The sequence below is a fragment of the Lepidothrix coronata genome, unplaced genomic scaffold (assembly GCF_001604755.1).
Source record: "Lepidothrix coronata isolate B3197 unplaced genomic scaffold, Lepidothrix_coronata-1.0 Scaffold122, whole genome shotgun sequence".
In the NCBI taxonomy this organism is placed as follows: domain Eukaryota; kingdom Metazoa; phylum Chordata; class Aves; order Passeriformes; family Pipridae; genus Lepidothrix; species Lepidothrix coronata.
This window is the reverse complement of record NW_016690302.1, coordinates 2,342,659-2,366,353: the sequence shown is the minus strand read 5'-3', so window position 1 is coordinate 2,366,353 and position 23,695 is coordinate 2,342,659. Positions and strand designations below refer to the sequence as shown.

At 48.4% G+C, this 23,695-nt stretch overlaps 1 protein-coding gene across 3 annotated transcripts in view; it reads right to left on the bottom strand.

Annotated features, from left to right (window-relative positions):
* Positions 1–1,157: 1,157 nt before the first annotated feature.
* PUSL1 (pseudouridylate synthase-like 1) overlaps positions 1,158–23,695 on the bottom strand; it is a 22,962-nt gene continuing 424 nt past the window's right edge. For 2 of the 3 annotated variants that reach the window (XM_017825740.1, XM_017825741.1), the window contains exons 2-8: positions 22,318–22,375; positions 15,666–15,853; positions 9,524–9,673; positions 6,962–7,135; positions 4,459–4,513; positions 1,625–1,787; positions 1,158–1,293 (exon numbers count right to left, since the gene is read on the bottom strand). In XM_017825740.1, the coding sequence (XP_017681229.1) occupies positions 1,262–1,293; positions 1,625–1,787; positions 4,459–4,513; positions 6,962–7,135; positions 9,524–9,673; positions 15,666–15,853; positions 22,318–22,375 (820 nt within the window). In that variant the 3' untranslated portion in view covers positions 1,158–1,261. Of the gene's footprint in view, positions 1,294–1,624; positions 1,788–4,458; positions 4,514–6,961; positions 7,136–9,523; positions 9,674–15,665; positions 15,854–22,317; positions 22,376–22,833; positions 22,858–23,695 lie in introns of those variants that run through there. The other variant, XM_017825743.1, reaches the window with a different exon arrangement.

The window sequence follows — 23,695 nt, the reverse complement described above, 5'->3', positions numbered from 1 at the left end:
GCCCATATTTAAATATATAAAATATATATATAAAATACATTGTATATATAATATATAAAAATAGATATTTAAATATATAAAATATATAAATATATAATACATTATAAATATATATTATATAAAAATATATTTAAATATATAAAATATATAAGTATATATATAATACATTATATATAATATATATAAAAATATATTTAAATATATAAAATATATAAATATATTTTATACATTATATATAATATATAAAAATATGTATTTAGATATATAAACTATATAAATATATTTAATACATTATACATAATATATATAAAATATATTTAAATATATAAAATAGATATATTTAAATATATAAAATATATATATAATACATTATATATAATATATAAAATATATATTTAAATATATAAAATATATAAATATATAAAATATATAAAAATATATATATATATAATATATATATTTAATATATAAAATATATGTTTCTATATATAAATATATAAAAATATATGAAAAGAAAAATATAGCTCTGCACTGTGATTCACAGGCCCTGAGATCTCTGACAGCCCCAGAACACTCTGCAGCACCAGAGAGAGGAGCAAAAGGTGACAGCAAGCACCTCAGAGCCCAGCAGCAGCACGAGCCACCTCAGAGAAAACCCAAAGGGCCTTTTCGTGGTTCTCCTGACTCACCCCAGTCGCTGCTCCCGTGCTGGGACCATTAAAACTTGTTTTAAGTGACCTCAGAGGGACTTTGGGCTGTACAGAAGTGCCTTTGTACCAAGGGACAGGAGGAAGTTCCTCTGCTGCAGCTCAGCAGTGATGGGGAGAGGAAACAGCAGCACTTTCAAAGGCTGGGGCTGTAAATCACTCCTCAGGCAGCAACAGTCGGCCCTTGCCCTGCACAAAGGCAGGGCTGGGGAGAAGAGGAAATGCTCAATTCTCCCCTGCTCTCAGCCTGCCTTCCTCCCACACACACCACAGGAGGAGAAAAACACCCCACCTACAAAAAAAACCAAGCCCCAACCCCTTCCTCCTCCTGAGACAGGCAGCAGAAGCCCAGAGGAAGGCAAAAAGAACGAGCAGTTATCTGAGGGCAGCTCTTCCCCTTCCCTTGGCAGCCTCAGAGGGCAAGAACAAATGATAGGAAGATGCTCCAGCCACAGTCAATGGTTTTTATTGAGACAAGGCTGTGTCCCCTGGCCAGGCTCCATCCCACAGCCACAGCAGTCCTTTCACACACAGCTCATCCCACAGGGCTCTATTCATCCTCCTGGGGCCACTGTCACATCCAAATCTGAGAGGGGAGAGAGGGAAAAAAAAGGAAACATTGACTTAGGGCGAAAGATGGCAGAGAAACCACCTGAAAGCACTTAAAATTTGTGCTCTGCACTTCCCCCCGGGCTCTGGGAGGGAAGGAGGGGGACAAGGAAGAGGGGAAAATCTGCAAGTGAAAAACACACTTGTTTTTCCACGTCAGCTGCTGGGAACCCCTCTGTGTCTGACACCCTCCCTGGGACCTTCACGAGATGATCTTCAAGGTCCCTTCCAACCCCAACCATCCTGGGTGGGTGCCCACACAGGCCTGACTCCCCCAAAACCCCAAGCCATTCCCAGCATCCACCCACCTGCCTCGTTGTATTCCACGGATTTCAGGAAGAGCCCCGAGGGCGGGGCCATGATATTGGGAGGAAAAGCCAGGGCATCTTTGACCTCCAGCAGCTCCTTCACGTGATGAGGTGCCAACCTCCCCATGCCAACTGCAACCAGAGCCCCCACCATCCTCCTGACCTGGGAAAACAGAGGCCACGGCTCAGAAGCTGCCCTGGAGAAACTCCAGAGCAGATGAGGAACTTCTGTCCAGACCCTTGTTTTAGGTGCCACTGAAGTACCTCAAGTCACAGCCCACCCAGGCTCATCCATCAGGGTCCAAGCCAGCCCTGGCTGCCCCTTGTGTACCTTTGGCATCACATAATCCCCTCCCAGGGAGCACTTCCAGTGCTCACTTTACCTCTTCAGAAAGTTTATCACCCCTTAAGAGTCCCTGAGCTCTCCCCAGCAGCCACAGTAACCCCAAAATCTGCAAGAAAAGCTGTTCTTTCCCCTTTTAGCAGGGATGGCAGGGGCTGCCTGGGTTGGGTGACACACTCAGCCTGCCTGCAACGTGCAGTGGAACCTTCTCAGTGCCCAAAGCTGGCTGGTGGGGAAGGCAAAAGAACCAGTAAAATCACCCCATTTCCTTTAAGTCCTTCCCTGCAACTAAAGACAGTCACTAAAGACCTGCAACACAAGGATCTCCAGCCCCACAGCAGTGCCTTGGAGCAAGGCTTTGCTCTCCTCACACGTGGGAAGGGAGCTGAGCAGGGGCTGCTTTCAGCTCCAGAAACAACAGCAGCCCCCACACAGGGTCTGTGGCAGGAAGCTCATGTGCCTGGTGGGGAGCTGAGCTCACAGGTTTCAACACACAAGCAACACTTTTCAGGTGGAGGATTATGCAGGGACTTTGTTTCTCTCTCAGAAAGCCAGAAAAGAGGGAGGAGGGAAAAAAAAAAAATCACCCAAATAGGACATCCCACCAGCAAACTGGTATTTCACACACCTCTGCTTGTCACTGCTTCCCTTCCCTCCCTCCACACCCAGCAATTCCAGACCTGGTGGGTTGGCAGAGATTTCACACCTCAGTGCTCCCCTCCTGCACAAACAGCCCTCACACCTCAGCATCCTCCTGGCTGAGAAAATTCCTCCTGTATCCCCAGGAGGGCCAAGATTTGGAGCTGCCAATGCCACCTGCACACCAAATGCTGCCTCTCCATCCCTGGTTCTCCATCCCTGGTTCTCCACCCCTAATTCTCCACCCCTAATTCTCCACCCCTAATTCTCCATCCTCCTGATTCTCCATCTCTAATTCTCCATCCCTGGTTTTTCATCCCTAATTCTCCATCCCTGGTTCTCCTCCCCTAATTCTCCATCCCTGGTTCTCCATCCTTAATTCTCCCTGTGTGGTGGCTACAAACATCAGTTATTTGGACTAAACAAACACTCATTCCCTGAATGCCCTTTCAGAGCTCTCCAAACCCTTCCCTGCAGTGCTGGGATGAATCACTGCTCGGAGTTTCTGATCCACTGGCATTTACTAAAGAATAAACCAAACCCCACTAAGGTCATGTTTATCCCTGGTAAGGAGGAAGGTCCAACAAGCCAAGAAATATTTATCCAGAGGCAAGTGCTGGCTCTCCTTGTGTGCTCTGATCTTGGAGTGCCCAGAGCCTGCCTGCAGGATCCTCCACATCTGTTATTTTATCCACCCTCACTAGAGGTCATTGCATGCCACGACTTCAGTTGTGATGTCTCCACACTCAAGAGTCAGCTGGAAAAAAAAAACCCACACTAATGGTCCACATCCTGAACAGCCACGTGTTTTTTTTCTTCCCCCTTCTCCAGGGCATTCAGAAAAAAAATATATATATTAAAAAAAAATAAAGGTTTTGGGGTGGTTTTTAATAATGAAACCATCCAGATTTCAGTATTTATAGAGCCCACATGAGTGAGAGCAGAGGTTCACCTCGGTCTGGTCTCCTCTTTATGATGGAGGGCAGAAGCAGATGCATTTTCTCCTTGTCACCAGAGCACCTGAGGGAGCAGATCCCTGCTGGGTATCAAGCCCTTCCCAAGCACATTGTTGTTCTTCCCCTGCTCCCATCCAGACACCTCCTGCCACAGCTCCCAGAGCTGTTGCTTGGCACAGGATAAAAAACAAACTGGGTTTGTCAAAACAGGATAAAAAATAGCTGCTTGCTGTTCCCACAAAACACCCCCTCTCCTCCAAAAAAAAAAACAAGCCCTCTCCTGCCTGTTCTCTGCCTCCAGAGTGTGACCAAGGGCTGGGGAGGCAGAGTGAGAGCAGCTCTTCCCTAACGAGGTGATGCCTGAAGTTGGGAAGAGGGAGTCTCCCCTCAGGATCGCAGCAAACCCCCAGGGGAGTTATTTCAAAGGAATAACTGCAGAGATGCTGCAGTTGTGCTGCAGAGCTCAAGTCAGGCCTTCCCACTGAGAGTCACTTCACGCTCCAAAGCCAGGGACTAAAATTCCAGGCAGCCTTTGCCGGGCCCAGCGCCATCCAGCAGAGCAGGAACACATGTCTGCTGGGTTTTACCACCCCACTGCAGGGACAAGGACTGTGGAGAACAAAACCCTCCATCCTCCCACACGGGTTTGTGAGGCTGGACAATCATTTTAGGCACGAACCAAAGGGATCCTGGTTCTAATGGATCAAAGGGGACAGATCCTTGACCTCTCTGCTGCCCCGGGGTCCCTGTGAGTGTCACACAGCTGGAACAGCAGCTCTGCAAGAGATGGAGCCACACAGGGGTGGAACTTTGCTAAAACAATCCATATTTATAGAGGCAGCAACACTCTGGTTCTTGGGAGGCAAAGTGTTTGCTGGACACAGCCTCAAACCTACCTGTCGGTAAAGGAACGACCTGCCCTTGATCTTCACCTCCCAGAACTCCAGAGCCCTAAAGAAAGCCAAATCAAAATAAAGAAAAAGGCATTTAAACATCACATTTCAAACGGTTCTTTCACCCACAGATGAAGTAAATGTCAAAGATGAATGTGAGGACAGCAAGGCAGCTGCACTGCCCCCCGTTTGGAAGCCCAGGCTGCTCCTTGGCTGCTCAGACACAGAGGTTTTCTGGGATGAAACAATTCCTACCTGCTTGGCACATTCCTGGTTTTATGACCTTCCTGCTGCCTTAAGTGTAACCTTCCTGTCCTAAGCAGAACCCCTGAAATAAAAGGCAAAAGGGGAACCCCAAACCGAGGTGCACCTGAGCAGCAGCCAAGGCACTGCTGGGCTGAGGGATTCAGCCTGGATATTCCCTGGAGAAAGGGAGAAACCACCAGCCATGGCAAAAAACCCACCATTCCTTCAGAGGTGGCTTGAGGGAATCACGTGCTCCTGCTTCCAGGAATTGCAGGATGGATTCCAACCCTCAGCAGTGCCCACCGTGGCATCCACGTGCCACTGGAAAGGGTCAGGAGCCAGGAGATGGGCCTGAGGGATCTGGCTGGAGCAGGAGAACAGGTAGTGGCAGACAGGGAAACACTTCCAGAGCGGGAATGGGAATATTTGGGGATGGATGGAGCAAATGTGTTCATATAAACATCATTTTTCCAGGAATTTTTATGGTAGCAACCAACATTCCCTATAAGAACTCTCCTGAGGGTAACCACTCCAACACTTGACTGGCACCTGTTAAACCTTTTACAAGCTGTTTCCTAACTATTCTTGCATTTTTCTAACTCATTTTTTGCATTTTTCAAACCATTTTTTGCATTTTTCCAAACCATTTTTGCATTTTTCTAACTCCTTTTGGACTGCGTTAAGTCTGTCACAAAGACCCAAACCCCCCAGCTTTTGTCTCCAAATCAGAAAGCTCCTGGTCGTGGTTATCACTGCCAAAGGATTCCAAGGGAGTTAAATGCCATTATGCTCCTCAAAGCCATTCCTTTTCAGCCTGAACATCCATTAAACCAATTAATATTGACACGTTATAAAAATGACTCACTGTAAAACCCCAAGTTTGGCTGCATGTGTCACCAAAAACAAAAATATTCCATCAGGGGCTGGTTTGATGCTTTGCAGAGCAGTTTTTGGGGTTGTTTTCTCTCCCTTTCGAGCTGTTTTTGGCCTCCTGTGGGATGGGTTCCTGCAGCAAGTTATGCAAAGAACGGCAATTTCCATGTTTTACGTTAAAATTGGAGACATAAAATAATGTTTTAAATCTCAGAGATCAGTCCAGTGACAACAGCAGGGCTGGATTTGAGGTCCATTTGGTGATCTTGAGAGACTCTTAAAGGTTATTTTCAGGTGAGCTCAGGGCTCTGCTACTTCCAGGGCTCATCCTAAAGGACAAAAATGGAATTTGAGACAAAGTTTGCTTTCGAGCTGAAACACAACAGTGAGAGAAGCCAGCAGGAAAGCAGAAGTCATGTTCAGATGATGAATATCCATGATCTTTCTGGGAAAAAACTTGAGTTTCTGCTCAAGAGAGAATGCATTCAGCCACTTCATTTCAATACTTGCAAGACCTGGCCCTGAGAGAACCTGATACTCAACTATCTGTTGTTTATGCAACGACTGAGGAATATTGGATTTCAGCACCGTCCCCTGGGAAGGCAGGAGGAGCTGGTGGTGTGAACTGAGTGGATCTGCACAACCACAGCACTCACCCAGGCGTTGGGTGGGTTTTTCCCTAAATTTCCAGCCTTTAGGCAAAGCCAGGACGGCAGCAGGGGAGGGGAAAAAAAAAAAAAAAAAAGAAGTCTAATCCCTTGGCAGAGCTGGTTTTTAGCAACCAAAACGAGTGTACAGAGCTGGTTTTTAGCAACCAAAATGAGTGTAAAGTGCTGGAAGCACCTCACAGGAACTGCTCCCTGCCAGATTCCAGCCACCAGTTCAGAACATCCAGCCTTTCATGGACAAACAACTGGACCAGTTTCCCTTGCCCTCATTCCTGCCCATCTTTCTCCCTGAGGACTGCTTACCTATTAGCCTGAAGGGCTTTTCCTGGACTGACTGAGGGAGAGGCTTAGAGGGACTGACAGAAGTGTGTAATATTGTATATATAGTTGCTTTTAGCTTGTACAGTATTTATTTTGTATAGTAATAAATGTATAATAAATGTATGTACTTCCCCTTCCCTTTACAGAGGTGTCTGCCTGAAAGTTTCCCTTCAGTGTTGAGATAAAATTGTGGGAAGGGGTGGGGGAAGCCTGGAAATTGGATTTTGAATTTTTTTGTGGTGGCTCAAACCACCACGTTTTTGGGGAGGAGAGGGAAAGACATGGCCCTTTCCAAGGTGTCACTCAGCAGAGCCCCGGCACAGGATCAGTCCCCAAAACGGGGCTGGGAGCAGCTTTTCAGCTCAGAAAAGACTTTTGGTGGGTCTCTGGGCTCTCACCTGTGCTCGTAGTGGTGGGATAGGAAGCCAGCTGAAGGCTGGATGTCCAGCTGGAAGATGGTCCTGACCGGAGACGTGAATTCCGTGTCGGAGTTGAGGGAGCGGAAGGTGCTGAAGTCGTGGGTTCCCAGCAGGAATTGTGCTGCCTCCTGCATGGCAGGGACGTTCAGGGGCCTGGAATTAAACACACACAGCCAAGGGAAAGGAGCATCAGGTGGGACCAGAACGTTAGAGGGGGTCAAAGTCCAGTGAATCCACGAAACCTGGCACAGATTTCACCTCGCGGCACCGCAGAAACATTTTGATGGAGTCTGTCTTGCAACGGCCCAAACCACAAACCAAAATGCCAAATGACCTGAGCTCTGAAGGTATTCAAAGCCCCAGCCTTGGAGGGCTGGCAGGCACAGGCTTTTACCCAAACCTTTATCCTGCTCTGCTCCTTGGAACAGTTCAAACTCAAGTAACTCCATCCGAATTGCTGGAGAGACAAGGCAGGGCAAAGAGAGCCTGGTGGGTCCCTTCCAACTCGGAATACTCTGTGAAGCAAAATGCTTTGCAGTCTCTGGATCTTATAAACTGAAAAAGATGCTGCCAGGTTAAAAAAAAAAAAATCAAAAATAAAATCAAGGTTTTAAGGTTTGCCAAATTAGGAAGCAACAGGAATGGAATGAGGGAGCAAACGGGCAGGGACGAAACCAAGGTGGGGATGCAGAAGAAAAGGCCAAGGGTAAAACTCAGAACCTCAAGTGTCACTCAGATTTCTTCATCTGAAGTGTTTAGGTCTGTTCAAAATGGTCTCAAGCACAAGAATTTGGACAGATTTCCTGATGTATTTGCTGAGCAGATGCTTATTTTTATTGTATTAAGAAAAGCCTCAGCGAGTACACATGAGCCTGGCTTAGGTTTTCCAGATCTTACCAGAAGTCAAAATGTTTCTGAAGAAAACAAACAAAAAACAAACAACAAAAAAATCAAGATGAGATTTTCCAGCATCATTAAATTTTTTTCACTGTGTTCAAGAAGAATAACCAAGAGCTTCTCCACTACTGGCAGTCCAAATATCCCACCTTTTAGTAAGAACCTACCCCCATTCAGAATTTCTGATCTGCTCAGTCTTCCCTTTACGTGGTGCTGCCATTTGAGAAAATTAATTGCAGTGCCTGGACTTGGTTAAATGCTGTTTCACAAAGCACATTGTGCACACAACATCTAATTCTGCACTTTCCTATTTATTTTTCCCTTCCACAGCAGTTGGAAAGTCAGCAGTTTAATGTTAGGGCAATGTCATCTTCATTCCTCTCCTAAGGCAGCTGGAATTACATTTTTTCCCATTACCCACAACTGTTACCCCCAATAGTGCTGATGAAAAGACCACAACTGGCTACAAACCTGGTTTTCTACAATGCCTAAGAAAACTCCAGGTTTCTTGAATGTGTGTTTATCTCAGTACAACATAAACTAAAGGAACAATAACAAATCATCTTCTGGGCTTTGTTTGCTTTTTTTTCCTCACCCACTGTTTACCATGCCCTCAGATTTTGTATTTTTCTTTAACGGCACTGAATTTGTTTTTCTTCCCCTGCGTACACACAAGCACTGATTTGTTATGACTCGGTGGTTACTGCAAGAACACAAGTGAACACTGAGCTTGATACCCTGATTTATTATTGTAGGGTTGCTCAGAGCCACTGAGGGGTTGCTCCAACGCTCAGGGAACGAGAGAGGAGATTTAGAGAAAGAGGGGAAAATAAATAATGAAAGAATTTTCGGCCCGCACGTAAAAAGTCACACCTCAAACTCTGGGAGCTGCTGGGTGAAGCATTTCTGCCCCTCTGCATCACACCAGAGCCCTGCTCCTTCAGGCTGGGCAAACTGGGAAGGTCAGCTGAGGAAATGCTCGTCCCTCCCACGGGCAGGGACCCACAAAATCCCTTCCCCAGAGCCAGGGAGTGTCTCAGCAGTGCTGGGAGTGCTCAGGTGACAGGGACACCCAAAGGAGCTGGGGGGGTCAGGGCTCAGGGAACACAACCTGGGGCATTTCCCTGTGGAAATCCTGTCAGTACAAACAGGGAACGAGGTCTCACCTGTGGAAATTGGCCCCTAAAAGCCTTTCACAGAATCACAGAATTATTTGGGTTGGGAAAGCCCTCCCAGACCCTCGAGTCCAACAAGACCCCACCTTGTCCCCCAGCCCAGAGCACCGAGTGCCATGTCCAGCCCTTCCCTGGACACCTCCAGGGATGGGGACTCCAAACCTCCCTGGGCAGCCCCTTCCAGTGCCTGACCACCCTTTCCAGGAGGAAATTTTTCCCTAATATCCAACCTGAGCCTCCCCTGGCACAGCTTGAGGCCGTTCCCTCTCATCCCATCCCTTTTTCCCTGGGAGCAGAGCCCGACTCCCCCCGGCTCCCCCCTCCTGTCAGGGAATTGTGGAGAGCAAGAAGGTCCCCCCTGAGCCTCCTTTTCTCCAGGCTGAGGCCCCCAGCTCCCTCAGCTGCTCCTCATGCTCTTCCTTTCTTCCCAGAGTGTTCTGAGGTGGGATATTCCATGGCAGACACTCACCCTCCGGCAGGAGCCCAGCACAGATCCCGCTCAAACACGGGCACCTGGGAATGGTGGGCACAGCCCAGCAACAGCCTGTAAATGTAGGTCCTGGACAGGGCAGAGAACCGGGCGTGGAAGCTGCTGGGCACTCGGTGGGCACTCAGGATGCTGCGGGGACAGAGATGGACAGAAATGTCAGGTATTGGTTCAAAAGCTTTTGTGTGGTCGCCACATAGACGGGAACTTAAAAATCACCCAGTTCCACCCAGGGACACCTTCCACTGTCCCAGGTTGCTCCAACCTGGCCTTGGACACTTCCAGGGATGGGGCAGCCACAGCTTCTCTGGGCAACCCGTGCCAGGGCCTCCCCACCCTCACAGGGAAGGATTTCTTCCTAATATCTAATCTACACCTACTGCCTGTAACCTCCTCTGAACCCGCTCCCCCTTGTCCTGTCGCTGCAGTCCTGGTGAAATCTCATTTTCCTGACAGCCAGTGACCAGGGACTTGCACCTGAAGGCTGCCACAGGCATCTCTTAACTAAAAGAAGGCAGAAGAGCCTTCTGGCATCACACACACTGACTTTGGGTCATCCCTCAACATGTTTTGGGGACGTTCACACCATCACAAGAGGCTGAGGCTGATCTGTTGAGAAGTGGCTGCCAACAGACAGAGTGTGATTTGTGTTTGCAGAGTGGAACCAAACACCTCCCCCAGCCCATCAAACTGCACCTCACCTCTGGCTGAGGGCACACACGAGCTCCTGGCAGCACCTCCAGGTGAGGAGCACACCTTACAACACCTCACCCTCCTGCTCCTGCAGATCTGTGAGCCCAAACTGAGCGGGAAGGACCCCCCAAAACCAACAACAACAGCAACAGGCACCTCTGTGCTCACTCCCAAGGGCAGCTCAGAGTAGATGGAGACAGTTGTAAGTAGGTCACCCCCCTGCCACCTCCCCCTCCAAGACACAGCAATGAAAGCAAAGGTGAATCCCCCCCTCCAGAGGTGGAGTCTGACTGAAAGCAGCAGAATGACCCCTCTCACTTCACAGGAACATCCCCAAAGGCCCTTTTCTGCACTTGTCTCCTCATCTCCCACTCAGCTGACTCCAGAAGGAGCTTTCCAGGCAGCTGAACTTCCCTTCCATAAGGGAAGTTTTTTTCCTTCCATAAGGGAGGTTTTTTTCCTTCCCTAAGCAGCAGGGAGGAATTGTGTTTCCCCAGGCCAATGCCACCACACACAGCCAGGAGGGAGGGCACAGGGGCTGTCAGAGAAAAACTCCCTTCTCCCCTGGCAAGGGAGAAAACAGAGCTTCCCTGTGTCTCTGCACCTCCCCCAAAGTGTTATCCCAGCAGCTTTTGCTGGATTTGACTCTTCCCCATCCCAGAGCAGTGGCTCCTTCCCATTCTGCAGGGAGCAAAGAGTCCCTGGGACACATCAGCACCTCCCTGCAGGTGTTCCTTTGCAACATGCCTCTCCTTAGAGGGTAGTTTTTTTCTCCTGCTGTTTGCCCTTCTGCCTTTGGAATTTGGCAGAGGGAGGAGAAGGGACCCAGACAGGGTAAAAAAAAAAAAAAATAGGATACCATTTGGGAGCACATAACAGTCAAATCTATTTATTTACTTTAAAAAGGTTGGTGCTTGGGGGATTTTTGCCAGCTCAAGTGCTTCTGGCTCACAGCCCTTCACTGCAAAGGCTCAGACCACAGAAGAAGAAATTAAAGCTGAGCCACAGGCCTCCACAAAGATTTGCAATAACAAGCCCAGGAGATTCCTTCACTGCTGTAAACCATCAGGAGAAATGCAAACTACATCCTCCAGGCCTGCAGTGGAGCCTGAACCCAGGACCTCCAGCCTCTTCTAAACACAATAATAAAATTATTACACTTATTTTCCTCTGCCTACATGCCTCCACAAGCATATCATCTATCCTGAGCTTCTCTTGTTAACACTTTTGTGATTTTTATTAAATAACCATCCTTTTAGGGTGATTCTTTCAGAGGAACCTACTTATGCTCACATAATTCTTCAAGTCAGGCATCCTTTCCTGCCTCTCCAACCAGATGCAATTGCTGCCACAGATTCCTTCCAGCCAGGAATATTCCAGCAGCTACAATTTCAGGCCTTGTTCAGATCCCATTTTTTTTTTGAAATAATGGTAAATAAAAACTCATGGCATTCTTCACCTTTCCAACAGAGGCTAAATTTCAGAGGAGGTCGAAGGGAAAAAAAAAAAGCCCAAAGACATGTAACTGGAAATGACAATGTATTAGACAAAGAAGTCCCCCAGAAGCACATCCTGCTCTCCCCACTGACAGCAGAACCCCAAAGCCAATTTGCAGGAGGTGGGAGGAATCTGTCTGGTCACTCAGACAACTTTCACTGTGTGCTTACAAAACCAAACCAGAAACAGGAGGTGCGAGTCTACTCCTGGCATTTAAGAGACAGCAAAGTCCTCCTAAAATTACCCCATCTCTGAAACACGCTCTGATCTTCGAGGACAAGATCCTTTCCCATATGTTTTGCAAGCTTAAAAGGCAGATCAGTCCATGGAGGAGACCCAGCACCCCACAAAGGAGGTTATTGTGGCTGATGGAACAGTCAGCCCGCTTGGAATCTCGTTTCCCTTCCAAGCTCCACCACCAACAATGTGTTCTCACAAAGATCCCTCTCTCCATCACCCCCTGCTTGCAAACCACATGAAAGTTTGGAAGCTCTCTCTTGGGCATGAGGAGAGAATTCTTCTTGGCAGAGCAGGATTTGCAGAGGGAGGGGGTGGGTGCTGAGCACACGTGGGCTCCTGCCCGGCACCGGCTCCTTAATGGGAAGCAGAAGAACCATTTTGGAAAGGTTGAGCCCCAGGGAGAAGGAAAAACTTCCTGATTAACTCAGACTGGCTGAGCAGGGCTGGGTGGTATTTATCAGAAGGTATCACCTCCTGAAAGCTGTCAGATCTCAGGGTGAGACAAAGAACTTCTGTGAGATCCCACTGCTCCTTCCTTTTGGAGATGGCCTCTGGTTTAAACCTTCTTCAGCAGCGATCCTGGTTGCTCTTAGGACAAGCCTAACTCTAACTATGGGTCTGTGTGACTTCCAGCAGGGTCACAACAGCACTTTTAGCTCTCTAGGACAACTTATTCTATAAAAGCTCAACAACATCTCTCGCAGTTACAGCCCCAAATTCAGGGAAGAGAGCAAATTCAGCCCCAAATTCAGGGAAGAGAGCAAATTCAGCCCCAAATTCAGGGAAGAGAGACTGAGATTCAGTGGCTGGGGATGCTCAGAACAGACTGATCATTACAGACAGACTCCCTGGCTGTAAAATCAGAGAGTTTTGCTCCCAAACTGCTTTAGTCTTTTAAGGAAGGAAACCAAAACCATGACCTACTTCACGTTCCCTGTTACTGCTAAAACATCCAGAAAGGTTTTGACTTACAGGGAGCACCGAGTCTGACCTAGTTTTCAGTCTGAGCAAAAATTAACAACCCCAAACCCCTGCACAAGTCAAATTCTATTTCACAATATTATTTTAAATTCTGGAAAGAGACCATCTCCAGCCCCACCCCGGAGCAGCTGCTTGAGGCTCTTTGCACATATGTCAGGGAAGGTGAAAGCTGTCAAGGGACAGGAACTCCCAGTCAGCTTGAGAGAGAGAGATTTGCCTCGTGGCCTCTCACTGAGGAGGAATTGAGCTGCTGCTTTCAGAGGAACTGGATTTGTAAGTGCAGAGCTGTCAGTCCTTTATGACCATGCTAATATTGCACCTCAGGTTTTTGGGGTGCAGGACCTGACTTGCTCCTGGGTGGCTGTCCCTGGGCTGTGGGGTAAGAGCAGTGGGAACAGGATTGGCTTTTCCTTCAGGTGCCCCCTGTGAAACCTTTGCTTTAACACTCCACCAAACCTGCAAACTGCCAAAACACATTTTTGCAAATGAGGTGCAGGGGGAGGGAAAAATTCCCTGATGGGTTTCTGGGGGCTGACAATCATGGGTTTCTAGCCTGAGCCACACTCTGTATGGAGCTCAAGCAGCATAAGAGCCATCTAACCCTGAGCCTTAGGCTGAGCTCACCTGCTCAGACACAGCACAGGAGGGTTTTATGGAGGGGCAGCAACACCTGAGCTAACATGGACAGTCAGGATCAAAGGGAAAAGGCAGGGTGGCCTTATGCTGTTCCCAAAACTGTCTGGGGACTGCCAGAGGAACTGCAAACACCAGGGGAAAAGGTCAGATAAAGCAACACAACAAACAGCCACTAACAGGAACTATGTGTCTGTAGATATAAGGCACTCACAGCGCCTTCCTGCCCCCTTTCCTGAGCTCAGATTCCATGGATTTCACTTCCTCTTCCCCTTCACCCTCTGATGGCTCCCCTGGTGCTCGTTCAGAGGTGAAAGAATGCAGCTGGCTGAGACAGCTGCTGCTTCTGCTCCAGCTGAGATCCCAAAGAGAGAAGGTCCCCCACTGTATTCCAACAAATGCAAAGCATCACTGACACACAGCTCCAGAAACGCTGCAGGAGACACTGGGAAACCCAGTCCTGAGGCCAGGAGAGCTACAGGCACCAAACTCCTCTTTGGCACAGACCCACAGAAGGTGCACAAGTGGAAGCCCAGTCACAACAGACCTTCCCACGGCAGCAAGTGCCAAGCCACCAGTGTCACACACACACAAACCCCCATGACCATCAGCACAGGCTGGAATTTGTTCCCTGGAGTCACTGTGCCCTCTGGACACGCCAAAGCAGAGTCCCTCCACCTTGCATCACACAGCACATGGGCTTGGGAAGGGCCACTGGACCAAAAGGTGATCCCTGCAGCCCTTCCTGGAGTCTGGAGAAGCTGTGCCAGGGGCTGCTGAACTCCACAGCACTTGCACCCATGAAAGAACCTCCTGGGAAAAGGGCAAAGCCATCACCCACCTCCCTCAGAGCCCAACCCATCTGAGCAACCTGCCCATTCAGAGATGGATTTGCAGCCCTGGAGAACCAGAATCCTCCCTTGCAAAACCAAGAATGATGTCAGGCCCCAAATCCCAGGCTTTGCTCTGTCAGCATTTGGGGCAGCACAAAGGAGAGATTAGGAAATAAAGCAGCCTGGGTGGAGCAGGCAGGGAGAGTGGAGTTCTCCCAGTTCTCACAACAATCCCCTCCCTGGGGTGGGCAGGGGGTGCTTTCATGCCCTGAGCCCTTGCTCTGCCATGGGGACTTTGCTCCCATAATCTTCCTTTATGTCCATGTCACCAGACACCAGGAGGGTGACAGTCCCATGAAATGGAGAACCTGAGGCCTTGGAGTAATCACCAACCTTGTGCCCAAATTCTTTCGCTCACCTCAACACCTCCCATAAACTACCCCCCTTCAACACCTCCCATAAACTACCCCCCTTCAACATCTCCCATAAACTGCCCCCCTTCAACACCTCCTACAAACTTGCACAACACTTTGAAGTGCTTTGACCCCCTCCACCTGTGCCTTGAAGAGTTTTTACTTATGCAAATAACACAAAGTTAACACAGGAAAGAACAGAGCAGAGCAAAGCAGCTGCTGGCAAATGATATCTTGATTCTATGACACAGCACAGATTTGGCTTTTAGGCTAAAAATCCCAATGTTTCATTCAGTTTGCACTTTAAGCACGAAAAGCTAAAAGTTCTTCGTGTCTGGGGAAGAACCAGAAGTGACACCTGACAGAGAACACACAACAACTCTGGGAGAAAATCAAAGAACGTGAAATTCAATCCACCTTTTGAAACCTTCATAAGGTGAGAAGTAATTAATGTTGTAATTGATGCACATTCCTAACAGAAAACGCTGATTCCATGATTATTTCCTAGGTCTCATGCAGAGTAAACTCACTCTGAAATTCTGCAAGAAATAATAACTGAAAGCTGTCACGCTTCGTGTTCTGATGATTTTTGTTAATTATATATTATTATATATCTAAAAATAATCGTAATTAACATAATTAATAACATGAGGGGTTTTTTAATTAACTACTTTAATTGCAATTGTAGTAAAAATACATGTGCAAGAGGGTGATTTACCCACCCAGGACAGGGGGAAAATCCCCCCCGTGTGTGAAGGTGGGGGATCATCGCTGCATTTCCTCCCTTCCCCAAGAAAGGCAAAAGAACAGATTTTGGACTTGGCAGCGACTCACCGGATGGGCTCGGGCCTGAGGTGCTTGTTGAGGCTGGAGAGGAGCTGTTCCTCACTGAAATGGGGCTTCCCTGGGCCCCTCTGGATGTCCAGGTGGGCGGCGTTGCAGAGCGCGTGCACCCCCGTGTCCGTGCGGCTGGAGATGCGGAACTTGATGGGAGCGCTGGCCTTGAGGCTCTCTGCTGCCTTCTGAAAGCCAACAGGAGGTGGGGTCAGCAACACTGGGCTCACCTGGGGAAAAAAAACCCATCCTCCTCCCTGCTCAGCACGTTGTTATTGCCCGGGCAGAGAAGGGATCTGGAGTTACCGCGGGCAAAGGAGGTGCTGGAGAGGGGCCTGTCTGGGGGACTCATCCCAGCACCAGTGGCTTTTCACTTTGTGCCCTGAAATCACCTCAAACAGAACACCCAAAATGCCACATGAGCTTCCCTTCATGCAGAAAATAGAAGTAAAACCACTCATCTCCCTGTCCTTTGCCTTGTGTCGTTGGGTGAGTGAGAAACGAGGCACAGGATTAACCATTCAAACCAACCATCCTTGAAAACCCAGGCCCTTAAAGGGATGGAAACCAGCCAAGACACCAGCCAAGGTGTCTGAAGGAGCTCAGGCTGCAGCCTTTGCTTGCACTGCAGGCCAGGATGGTGTAAAATGCTGGGGTTGGTGCTGCAGGCAGAAGTTCTTTTCCAGCCACAATGGGAAGAACACACTTCCATGAGCTGTGGAGAACACAGGAGCCAGAGCAGGGGCAGCCCAGCACTGAGGGAATGCATTTATTGGTCCCACTGAGAAATATCTATATATACAGAGCTAAGAATCAAGAACACAGCTCTCAAAACCCACCAGCAGTGAGGAGCTGACACTGAGCTGTCCCAGCAGCTACAACCAACCACAGCACAAACAGGATGGGTTTTATTTATGTTTTTCCCTATATATTCCTCAAGAGTAGTTTTCTTCAGGAGCCAAGAGCTGCCTTAATATTCAGGTGATGCCTCACTCGCCCCAAGACCTCTGGCACAGCAGGGCTAAAGCAGAAAACAACAAACTTAATTACAGCATCAGCGAGTTCAAGCTTATTAGAGCCCCAAACCCCCTAAAATCACACTGCAGCTGAGATGCCCTTTAAAAATTAGTCAGCAAAATGCACTGCAAAAAGATCCTCGAGGTCCTGCCTATGGATTTTGGCAGGGATTTGCTGGAGGATCCACCTGTGGCTCTGATTGTTGTTTCCCTTTCCCAGCTGTTCCTCTCCAAGCAGCTGGTTTTTATTCCCTTTTTTATTCTGCCTTTCCCTTCTGCCCACTGACTGGAAAAACAACTGGGGGAATTAACTAAAGTTTCCTGCTGGGAAAGTAAATAAACCCCTGCTAAATGAGTCACTAATAAGGTGTCTTTTAATCAAGATTCACACTCAAACAAGAGCGAGGAGAAGAGATGCAAGAAGAGATGAGGGCAGGCCCTGAGACAGAAAATCCAGTGAAAATCGTTACAGGCAATAAGTGCAACATTTTTGAAAGACTGAAAACCCACAAAAGAAGGCAGAAAACCAGAAGGATGACTAGAAATTTCCTTCCCTTTCCCATCCCCACTCCTGAGCAGCGAAGCCAGCGGTGGTCTTTATTAGACTTTAATTTGGTACAAGAGCCAGTAAAAGTTTTGAACTGCTGACTCACAAATACCTTCCAGACTCCAATTTGGGCAGTTCAGGATTCTGGGCTCTCAGAAATGTACAGTTAAAACGCAGAGGAAGGCAGGGAAAAAAATGTCCCCAAGCTGCAGGGGGAGGCCTGGGAAACAGAACAAAACTGATTTTCCCCTTCCTAATCCTTCTATTTGGAGTTCACATGTGGCTACAATTAACAATGAAAAATCTTTATTTATCACCCTTAAGCAGAGAGAAGCAGACAGAAATGAAATAGTTTTCTGGAGCAGACCTTGGCTTGTGCCTCAGCAATTTGTCTTAAAGCAGGAGCTGATTTTAAGAGCAAAGTTTCTGAGATGTTTGGGTGTCACAGGCTCCTCCCTTCCTCCACCCTCTTCTCCCCCTCCTTTCTCATCAGACAAAAACCAGCCAGTGGAAACAAGAGTTGAAAGAGAGAGAACAGGAGAGAACATGGAAAACATCCTCTTTTTTTTTTTTTTGCTTGCAGAAGTTTGGATGCAGCAGTGCTTTGGATCCCACACTGCATCCCATTTCAGGCTGGATAACGAGAACACTGGATGTCTCCTCCTCTGCCAGGAGCTGAGCACTGCTGGAAATCAGGCTGGAGAGGGAGAGGGGATTGCAGCCCCTGAGCCAGAGCTGGTTCTTTGCCCTGCCCAGGTCAGCCCCCAAACCCACAGAGGGGCCAGCACTGAAGGACACCTTCAACCAGAGGGATTTTCACAGCTGCCCTTGTCCAGCACCACGTCCCTGAGCATCCCAGGAGGGCTGTGACCACCATCACAGCTTGTGGAGCTGAAATCTTTGTGTGTGGATCCCTCCCCCAGCCCAGCAGGCACACAGCTGATCATATCCCATCAACTGCTGCCTCCAGTTTCAATTTTAATATTTCATTTAATTAGGAAGGGATGCAATCCCCTTAAAGAGAGAATTCCTGAACTGCTGAACTCCTTTGCAGGCAACTAAGAAGTGACCCTTCACCTATGCAAATGTCTCCTACCTGTGCCATCCAAAGTTCTTGGATCCCATAGGCAGCTGAAGGTTTCCTGCCCTGCTTCCTGTGGAATTTGATCTGTTATTATCCCCCACACTGCATTTCAAAAAAGGTGCATTATTTACATGGAGTAATTGCTTGGATAAGGACCAGTTTTTCCTGCCCCTTCAGTACAAACAGGCCCCTAAAAGAAGCAGGTCTTTCGTGTGAGGAACCCAAAAGGCTTCAGTGCTGTTAATCCAGATCCCCCTCCTGTCTGACATCCTCTGGGGATTCCTGGGGGGGAACTGAAGCAGGAGTTAAGCACCCAGCTCAAAGGAAATAAAGAAGACAGAGGAATGAAGGGGCTGGGTTGTCCTCCCCGTGCTCAGGGTTCACAGGTCTCTGCTCCCTTCTTTAAAGCCACAGAACATGCAAATATTCTCTTTAGCAGGTGCCACAAACACCAAAACCTTGGCTTGGTGCCTGCTGGAGGCCTTTCCCTGAGCCACATCTCACCCATTTGCATTTAACCTTCACTCCCAGAGTCTTTCCAGACAACCACATTCCTGGAGCATCCCAGGGTGCAAGTTTATCCCCCTGCCCTGCCAGTGATGCAGGGGAAAGTATTACTTGCACTTAGCAGGGCTGTCCTGCTAACAGCTTTCATTCATTAAGCACTTCCATATTTTGAATTATGCTGAAATTTCCACTGCTGTGTGCCAAGAGTGATGGGGATCCACCTTCCAAATTGCTGCTGTTACTCCCAGCTCAGTTCTCTTCTCACTCTGCACGAGAGAGGCAAGAGGAAGAGCAGGCCCACTAATGTACACCGACTATGGTGGGGAAGCAAAAGTTCATCCCCTTCTCTCCCTGAAGCCTAAATTAAAAGAGAAAAATCCTGGAGATGCTCAATCATCCACCTCTGCAGGCATTAGGAATGTCTTGGAAAAATAAGTGCCTGTTTCCCTCTCTCTCCCAGCAGCTGGATTGCTCCTGGTTTCATCCTGTGCAGTGGCCTCAGCAGCACAGACACACGGGGGGGGCTGCACTGCCTTTGCCAGGATTTATAAATGACAATGTTCTAATAAATAATAAACGTGCAAGCTTCTGGTTGCAAGTCATCCCAGCCTCCCTGACTCTCCCTGGGTGCTCTGTCAACTGAAACCAATTAAAAAATCTCACCTGTTTGGAGTGGGATAGATAAAAGTTGAAGGGAAAGCTGAGAATGTGGATTCTGCTGGGAAAAAAAAAAAAAAGGTTTCCAAAGCAATCTCCTACATCACTGAAATTATTATCAAAACAGAGGTTGAAGATGACAGTTCTCCTGGTCTGTTTTCATTTCTTTCTTCCTCTTTTTTTTTTTTTTTCAGGGGGTTGGGAAGAGGGGAGGGCAGGAGGTTGTAGCAAAGCTGCCTTGCATAGTAAGGAGCTGGTGTATGTTCCTTCTCCCCTCTCCTCCTCCCTTTTCCTTTCATGAGGAATAATATCCTGGCCTTGGCACAAGGCTGCTGGCCAAAAAAAGAGCTTTGTGGGGGGAAGATTAGCTTTGGGCAGCATCCACCAGAGATGGCACCAACCAGCCACCAGAGGGAAGGGGAATCTGTGGATGCCACGGGGTGTTTGCCACAAACAGCCACTGACCCTGGCAAAAGGTGCTACATTTATAACAGGGATATATATATATATAATATATATATATTATAACAAGGGTCCTCCCTTTATAACAGGGATATTTGTGAGAGCTGAGACTAGAACATGAACTCCTGCATCTTAAAAGCTTCCACAAAGAACTGGAGGGAGCCAAGTCACAGGGCTAAAACGTCCCCCTCTGGGGAAACAAGCTCTGGGATTTGTTTTGGACCCATCACCAGCAAGTTGGGCTTCCAAGGGCTTCGAGACAAATATGTTGTCTCCAGGAAAGAAATAAAGTGTTTTCTGGCAAAGCTCACCCCCCCCTCAAAGACATATTAAAAGCTCCATCAAACATCTACATCTGTCCCAGAGCTAAAACAAGTCTCCACTTCCTCGTGCCAGTCCCAGGGCTCTGTTACAGAGCAGGACTGAGGACTGCAAAAGCTTCAGTGTCCTGTATGATCCAGCATTTTACAGAGACACAGACCTTCTGCTCAGCCCCAGCCCAGCAATTTTACCCCAGCACACACTCACACACCAACCACCCTTTCAACCAGGCAGCTGTTGAAACACAAGGTGTGCAGCTCACAGGTTGTTTCTGCTTGCCTGTGACTGCAAACAAACGTCTGAACATCTCTAGGATACAATAAAATTAATTAAACCTCCTAACAGGTTTAATTCTGCCCTTCCCTTCAGCTGCCTTCCTGGCTTTGGAAAGCAGCGAAGTTCAAGGCTGCCCAGAAAAGGAGGAAGGAAGAGAAATTCCTACAGGCTCCAGAAGTTTTCTATTAGAGTTGCTTTGAGACTTCCCATGTGGTTCCAATAGACACAGCCCCGCTCAGCAGTGCCCAGCATCAATACCACCACATGAAAGCAAAGCACATAGCCCAGAACTGGCCTGCAAAGTGCTGATACTGTGAAAAGACAACACCAAATAAGCTCATGTTCTCCTTTTTTCCCCCCTTCTTCTTTTCTCCCCTAATCGCCCACCCTGCCCATCTGCCTGTTCAAACACAGTTCCTGGGATAATGCAAAACAACTGCTGGGCTCAGCCAAAGTCCTGGGGCTGAGGCACTGGATGGCTCAGAGGATGAGATAAATGAGATGGAAAGTCCTCTGGGCTCTTCTTTCAAGACCTGCACAATATTTATCCGCTTTCTCTGCAACGGTCTCAGGCAAGAAGGCACAGAAATACACCCTGAGCACTCTTCTTCAAACCATAATTCCTCACACTTTCCCCCTGCAGGCTGGGGAGGGAGGGCACACAGGAACTCCCACCCTCAGTGGTGTGGAAATGGTCACAGAGAGAGGCTGGGTGGGACAGCAGGTCCTTCTGGACCAGCCCTTCAACAGCTCTGCTCTTCAGAACATCAGGCTTGTAGCCAGGGCAGAGCACAGACTGGCCCAAACCAGCTTGGTGGGCACCCCACCTGCACACTGCTGCACTTGGGACCAAAAATGAGGTACAAAAGGCTTGGCTGTTAACACACAGGTCTGATCTGACCCCCAGCAATCAGCCTGAACCTCTTCAACAAACCCTTTATCTTCTAAAAACACACACACTTCATTTTGAACTACCTGATGCTTCCAAGACAAATAATGCAGCTTCCTTTTGATTCCTGCCCTGCCCCAGAACATGGGATTCACCAGCAGCTTGTAATTAAATTACAACTGGATTACAATGCTCAGGTGTGCTGAGCTTTCACCCTACTTTGACCCATTTTCTACTACATTTTGCACACTCACTCCAAGCCCCAACAGCACTTGGGTCCTGAAAGCCATTCTTGTATTCTGGGGGATCCCTGGGAGCAGCACAGGGAACAACCACGACAACAGGATCAGAACTTCTTTCCCCTGGCATATCAGAACTCCAAAAGAATGGGAACAGCAAGGAACAATGGACATCCTGCTGTGCTTTGTTCTGAAAACATCCATCAGAGGCATCCTCTCCCAGGAGGACACTGCATGGAGCTTTCCAAAGCCATAAAGGATTTTGCCATGAGCTAGAACTGGAATTGGGGCAGTTTTAAGAGCAAGGGGAGGCAAAGCCATGAGTGCTAAGGAAGCCTCACATGCTTAGGTACCTTCAGCACCTGAGCAGGGCCTCTCACAATCACAGCTCTGCACTCAGAGGCCTCCATTTCAAGGCTCATCGAAGGGTTCACATCTTTTTCAGGCTCACAATCTCCACAGTGACATCATTTCTAAAGCACTTGGGCTGTTTGGAACTTTACAGTGTTTAGCACTGTAGTTTTATTGAGTTTTATTGTAGTTTTATTGAGTGTCAGCCTCAAAACAACAGTTACCCTTGATAAAATCTGGAGCTGAGCAATGTGACCCCAGGAGCTTCATTCTAATGAAGCAACACGATTAGCAAGGACCTACCTCCAAATAATTCTGGACTCCAATCAGTGCCTGATCCCTCTTAGTCTCCATAACCCCACTGCAGAGCAAAACAAAGACAACAGTTATAGATATGTGTCAACACTCAAGGACTTGACACAGAGTCCACCAACACATCCAGAAGCCCATGGGGGACTGTTTGCTTTTGGACCACCTGGATCTTCCCACAGAACTCATGAACGGGCAGGAAAACTGATGCAGGGGTTACGTGCAAGGAATGAGCCTGGAATTAAAATCACCCTTGAATTATCACTCTGAACTCTCCCTTCAGAGGGAGGCTGGCTGGGAGACAGGGCAGACAAATGACACCAGTTTGCAGATAAAACTATTTCAGGGCCAGGAGTCGGTTGCCAACTGCAGGTGCTTTTCTGTGAGGGCCATAAAGGGACTAAAAGACCATGAAGGCAGTTTGTGAGGAGCTTCCCTCTCTGCTGCAGAAGTCACTGCCATTCCCACTGAAGAGATGGGAGAGACATCCCAAGGCTAAACCCACCCTACCTGGAACTCCTCAGAGTAATTTAGTGCCCACAGTGACCCAGACCACACACTGGGAACAAGCTGTGGAGTTTGGCACAGGGTGTTGTTGTTCTGTAACATCCTCACGAAGACAGGAACAGTTCCACGAGCTGGGGCTGCACAAGTTCTCCCACCCACTCTGAGATGTGAACAGGCACAGCTCTACACGTGAGGTGTTTAAGGCCTGGGGAAATCCCAGCTCAGGCTGCAGGGATCACAGCCCACACATCACTTCACCTGCACCTCTGGGCAGCACAGGCACCTGAACGCTGAGAACTGGCCACAATCAGGCACCACTGCAGGAAATACAGCAACTTGCCCTTCCCTCCCCAGCCTGAGATAAGTTTCCCTTCTTCTCTTTCCTTTGACCTTTACTCTTTGCTAATTTTATGCCTTTCCTGCCTGAACCACCCCCTCCCTCGCACTTCTGTGCACAGCAGGAAGCAGAGTCCAGCTCCCTGCCTGCTCCCACCTGCTCAGCAAGGGATCATCCCTCCCCAAACTCTGCTCTCACCCATCTCTCCCCTGAACACTGTTCCCATCCATCCCTCCCCAAACTCTGCTCTCACCCATTCCTCCCCAAACACTGTTCTCACCCATCCCTCCCCAAACACTGTTCCCATCCATCCCTTCCCAAGCACTGTTCTCACCCATCCTTCCCCTGAACACCGCCCTCCCCAAACTGTGCCCTCCCCAGACTCCGCTCTCACCCATCCCTTCCCAAACTCTCTCCTCCCCAAACTCCGCCCTCCCCATCCCAGACCTGAACGCTATTCTCACCCGTCAACCCCCCAAACCCTGCTCTCCCTAAACTCTGCCCTCCCTAAACTTTGCTCTCCCCAAA